The sequence below is a fragment of the Zeus faber genome (assembly GCF_960531495.2).
Source record: "Zeus faber genome assembly, chromosome: 16".
Taxonomy (NCBI): domain Eukaryota; kingdom Metazoa; phylum Chordata; class Actinopteri; order Zeiformes; family Zeidae; genus Zeus; species Zeus faber.
Genome location: NC_137202.1, coordinates 14,218,728 through 14,224,443, shown reverse-complemented (window position 1 = coordinate 14,224,443; position 5,716 = coordinate 14,218,728). Strand labels below are relative to the sequence as shown.

At 47.1% G+C, this 5,716-nt stretch overlaps 1 protein-coding gene across 1 annotated transcript; it reads right to left on the bottom strand.

The window, feature by feature from the left end:
* Nucleotides 1–1,531: 1,531 nt before the first annotated feature.
* On the bottom strand, nucleotides 1,532–5,491 carry LOC307242595 (uncharacterized protein). Its single transcript, XM_080017105.1, has 2 exons — nucleotides 5,158–5,491; nucleotides 1,532–2,982 (listed from the first exon to the last, which is right to left on the bottom strand). Exons 1-2 carry the CDS (start codon nucleotides 5,339–5,341, stop codon nucleotides 2,198–2,200), a joined length of 969 nt encoding a protein of 322 aa, XP_079873231.1. The 5' UTR covers nucleotides 5,342–5,491; the 3' UTR covers nucleotides 1,532–2,197.
* Nucleotides 5,492–5,716: the final 225 nt, after the last annotated feature.

Genomic DNA, 5,716 nt, shown 5'->3' with positions numbered 1-5,716 from the left:
GTGTCAATACATATGAATGTATTCAAATGTTCACAATTTTCTACTTTTTTTTTTTTTTTAGAATGTGAATCGTTGATACAGAGGTATATTGTTATTGTTTTAGATTAAATGCATATTGCCATGTTTTCTATCTATCTATCTATCTACCTATCTAAGGCCTAAAAACTTCAAGATATGTTTTAATAATGACTTTTAAGGAATTATATTTGTAAAAAATAAATGAATAAACTGACAGACGTTTCAAGAGTTTTTAAGGACCCTGGTATTAAAACACTAGTGCCCTGTTCACTGCTGCTGAGCGTGTAATGGAAAAAACAACTGTCCCCCTGTCTGTAAAGTGATCCAGGGAACATGATCCAGCAGCATCTTGCATGACCTGGAGAGAGGGCTGACAGACTAAATCAGACTGAACAGCACCAGGAGCAATCAAATGTCCAGCTAAAGCGGCAGACATTTTTGCACAATATATTACGACTGCTCATGCACCACGCGTGGCGTCATATCGACGGTACAAAGGCAGAGGAATCCGTTTATTCCCACATGGGGATGGAGGTGACGTCACAGCCCGCAGTGTTGCTCATGCAGCAGCAAAGCACCGACGTGGGCAGGCCGAACCCGAATGCGTTTCGTTTGATTTTACTTACCAGCGGACTTCAGCACCCTGCCCTCCTTGGCCCCGGTCTTCTTCTGCATCCTCCGGCCACACGCGACAACAGACACCGCGCCGGTACTGCGGTCTGGATGGAACCAACCGAATGGGAAGCGTCAGCCTCCCAGATGCAGCGCTGGAGGGGCAACGTCGCCCCCTACTGGCAAGGCAGGTTTATATGTACAGCACGTTTTAATGCACAGGGGCGATCCCAAATGCTCCACATAAAAATACACCATATACAAGCAAAGAAGAATAAAAGAAAGGAAATAAAAGGGGGGGGTGGGGGGGTCAGTATTTTTGTTCAGATTTATTTGAGGAAAAACTTGTATGGACAGAAAAACAAATAAAATAACTTAAATTGTGCCCAATATGATGCCCGTTATGACTGTACGTCGATGCAGTCAACGAGGCGTCAAACCACCTATCTCTCGCTCGCCCCCTTAACCATCACATTTTACCAAATGCCTAACATCCTATGTCAACCTACAACCGAGCAAAACAATATATTTGTTGATCATAATTTCAGCCTGGAATTGTTTTTTTTTTTTTTTTTTTTCTTTCTTTCTCCCTCTGCCAATCCAGGAGGTTTGGAAAACCCTATTGCAATAAAGTCATTTTCATTTGTCGGCATAAATAACACAGCTAGTAAACACATGAGAACTCACTACTGTGTGGAGTGAAACAATGCACTGTATATGAACAATGCTAAGTCGTCAGTTTAGTAAAGGCATCCCCACACATTTTCTGTGCTAGTCACACACACTTTATTATATTTATTATTATTATTGCCAGTATAGTGTAAATCTAATGTGAACCAAATCTGAACACAATAACAACAGTAAGTCGATCTTTCTTCAGAAGATCCATTCTAATAACTGCTCGGAAAAACAAATCCCAGCAAAGAGGTCACCATAACTTACACAATCGTCAGGACAATAATGTGCATTTTACAAAGTGAAAAAAAATTACACTGTGGAAAAGGTTAAAATTAGATTTTTTTTTTCTTTATTAATTATTATTATTCTTTTTAATTATCAAATTTGACAGAGCAGAAACGGATGGAATCTGACCAATTGTGATAGCTTCTCTGAGCTTCAAAATACAATTAATTAATCTACACATGTCCGTTCATTTAGGATAGGTTCTATCCATACTTCAATCTAATGTGTTTGAGTTGGACATGGCAGATTGGAGGTCTGTACAAACTAAGCCCTACGCGAAAACAACATTCGGGCTCAACTTGGGAGTGGGAATCGCCAGGGATCTCGCAATATGATATTATCACGATTCTTTGTTTTGCACCAATACACCAAATATGACTATACATGGCCTATAGCTCAAAGCCTTAAACGTAAATTTAAAAAATATACATTCTTGGCATCAGACTATCTATACAATATCGTGTGGACAAATATTGCGATACAATACCGTACAGATTTTTAACCCCCACCCCTGGTCGAACTGGATCTTCTTTTGTGTCATCTTCCATACGCTCAAAACACTTATCAAATGTTTTGCAGACAAGGACGTTGCCAAATTAAACTATTACGATACCCTGGCCTGGTGTATCATCATGTGAACGTTCAGGTTTGAGGGCGTGTCAAACTTTTTGCCGCACAGCTCGCAGGGAATCACCCTTTTGCCTTTTTTGGTTTTGAACCTGCCGCAGATCCTGATGTGCTGGCTGTAGGCCACCCTCTTGTGACAGTTCCCGCAGTAGTAGGGTTTCTCGCCCGTGTGCGTTCTTAGGTGCACACCCAGCTGGGAGCTCTGAGAGAAGGACTTGAAGCAGAACTGGCAGCGGTGCGGCTTCTCGCCCGTGTGGACCCTGAGATGCACGGCCATGTGGTCCCTGCGGCTGAACTGCTTGTCGCACTGTGGGCACTTGAAGGCCTTGTCGCTGGCGTGCTTCTTGGCGACGTGCCTCATCAGGTCGCAGTCCCGGCTGAAGTGCTTCCCGCAGAAGCGGCAGGCCCTGTCGTCCTCCTCGCCCAGTAGCAGGTCCACGAAGGCGGCGGCACCGCCGCCGTGACTTTTCCTGGTGGTCGACGCGCCCGAGCTGTCGATCTCGATCCACTCGCGGTCCGCGGCGCCGCGCGCGGCTTCAGCCGCAGGGTCGTAGGACGGCAACGGCTGATCCAGAGAGAGCGTCGCATGGAAGGAAGCGCTGGATTCGCACTCCGGGTGGGCGAGGAAGCCCGCCTGCTCCCCTTTGATCTGCACGGGCATGTGGTCCTCCGCCTGCTCCTCCGGGACGGGGATCTGCTCCACCATGAATTCACTCTGGCTCTGAAACGGGGGCTGGTCGTGGAGGACTGGCTGCGGACTGTCTGCGGGAGACGGAAGACTCTTACAATACTGTGACGAAATCGTAATAATTGCATTGCTGCTATGACCTCACAACCCAGATCTGTGACGAGGCAAATAAACATAGCTGAGTAAGTACTCGAGTATCTTTAATTACAGACTTCTGCTTCTGCAATAAGACTGCACAAAGACAGCTCCTCCTCTGGCTTGGTCTGGGTGACCTGGGCCAGACAGGGGGAGGTGAAGCCAAGCTAGTGCCACAGGTGCAGTTCAATGAAACTGGCAGTTGGCCTTTCGAGCTTGGTTGCTATAGTAACGCACAGGGAGGCAGATGGACTCGATGGATCGATAGATTATATAAGTCTGATCATAAGAATTTATAATTATTAATAATAATAATAATAATAATAATAATAATATAGAATTGTCAAAATAATAGTAAATCTACCACTAATACAGTGGGGCAAAAAAGTATTTAGTCAGCCACCAATTGTGCAAGTTCTCCCACTTAAAAAGATGAGAGAGGCCTGTCATTTTCATCATAGGTACACTTCGACTATGAGAGACAGAATGGGGGGAAAGAATCCAGGAAATCCCATTGTAGGATTTTTAATGAATTCATTGGTAAATTCCTCGGGAAAAGCAGTATTTGGTCACCTACAAACAAGCAAGATTTCTGGCTTTCACCGACCTGTAACTTTGTCTTTAAGAGGCCCCTCTGTCCTCCACTCCTTACCTGTATTAATGGCACCTGTTTGAACTCGTTATCAGTATAAAAGACACCTGTCCACAACCTCAAACAGTCACACTCCAAACTCCACTATGGCCAAGACCAAAGAGCTGTCAAAGGACACCAGAAACAAAATTGTAGACCTGCACCAGGCTGGGAAGACTGAATCTGCAATAGGTCAGCAGCTTGTTGGGAAGAAATCAACTGTGGGAGCAATGATTAGAAAATGGAAGACATATAAGACCACTGATAATCTCCCTCGATCTGGGGCTCCACGCAAGATCTCCCCCCCGTGGGGTCAAAATGATCACAAGAACGGTGAGCAAACATCCCAGAACCACACGGGGGGACCTAGTGAATGACCTGCAGAGAGCTGGGACCAAAGTAACAAAGGCTACCATCAGTAACACACTACGCCGCCAGGGACTCAAATCCTGCAGTGCCAGACGTGTCCCCCTGCTTAAGCCAGTACATGTCCAGGCCCGTCTGAAGTTTGCTAGAGAGCATTTGGATGATCCAGAAGAGGATTGGGAGAATGTCATATGAAACCAAAATATAACTTTTTGGTAAAAACTCAACTTGCCGTGTTTGGAGGAGAAAGAAAGCTGAGTTGCATCCAAAGAACACCATACCAACTGTGAAGCATGGGGGTGGTAACATCATGCTTTGGGGCTGTTTTTCTGCAAAGGGACCAGGACGACTGATCCGTGTAAAGGAAAGAATGAATGGGGCCATGTAGCGTGAGCTTTTCAGTGAAAACCTCCTTCCATCAGCAAGGGCATTGAAGATGAAACGTGGCTGGGTCTTTCAGCATGACAATGATCCCAAACACACCGCCCGGGCAACGAAGGAGTGGTTTCGTAAGAAGCATTTCAAGGTCCTGGAGTGGCCTAGCCAGCCTCCAGATCTCAACCCCCACAGAAAATCTTTGGAGGGAGTTGAAAGCCTGCGTTGCCCAGCGACAGCCCCAAAACATCACCGCTCTAGAGGAGATCTGCACGGAGGAATGGGCCAAAATACCAGCAACAGTGTGTGAAAACCTCGTGAAGACTTGCAGAAAACGTTTGACCTCTGTCATTGCAAACAAAGTATTGAGATGAACTTTTATTATGGACCAAATACTTATTTTCCCCCATAATTTGCAAATAAATTCTTTAAAAATCAGACAATGTGATTTTTCTCATTTTGTCTCTCATAGTTGAGGTGTACCTATGCTGAAAATAACAGGCCTCTCATCTTTTTAAGTGGGAGAACTAAATACTTTTTTGCCCCACTGTATAAAATAATCATACAATCTTATTGTAATTTTTTTTTTAATCTCGTGATATTCATTTGGTATTACAACAATAGACATACACATAATGTAAATACGCACACACACACACACACACACGGTGCTTTTCACAAAGTGCGTCCCCGCCACCTTCTGGGTGTGGGCTGGGTTACGGGTTCAGAGATTGGGCCGAACCTGCGCTGCGCTTCAGGGAGTTGAGCAGCTTGATCTCCCGCTCCAGCTGGAGGACCTCCCGCTTGGACCGCACCGCTTCCTCCCGGTATCCCGCCACGGCTTTCTCCACGAAGCCGAAGATCTCGTCGGCCACCGCCGCCAGACGCTCGTGGACCAGCTCCCTCAGCTGCCCGATCCCGGCCATTTCGCGGCGACGGCGGAAGGACGGGGAGGGGTGGGACCGTCGAACCGAGAGAGAGAGAGAGAGAGCCCTCGGCGGCTCGGTTCCGCGGGGATGCGCTGCTTGCTTCCCGGGCGACGCCGGCGCTGACGGTCGCTGTTCCAAACGGCGTGTTTGGGGGGGGGGGGGCGTCCGAGACCACACGACCCGCGCTACACGACCCGATCCCTAAACGAATCAACGGACCGGGCGACTCGTTTCCCGTTAAACCGCGCGTTACGACGACCGGCGGCTGGACGTTCAAGCGGGCTGCTCGCCGAAGTGTCGCGACCGTTCGAAGCTGACGTATCGCGAGAGGACACGAAGGACAACAACGGAGGTATCGCGGGAACACGAGGG

Excerpts from the sequence above, each read along its gene's own strand:
- LOC307242595 (XM_080017105.1), bottom strand. The coding sequence starts at position 5,341 with ATGGCCGGGATCGGGCAGCTGAGGGAGCTGGTCCACGAGCGTCTGGCG. Across the intron at positions 2,983-5,157 it reads CTCCCTGAAGCGCAGCGCAG|ACAGTCCGCAGCCAGTCCTC; the intron begins GTTCGGCCCAAT and ends CGTCTCCCGCAG.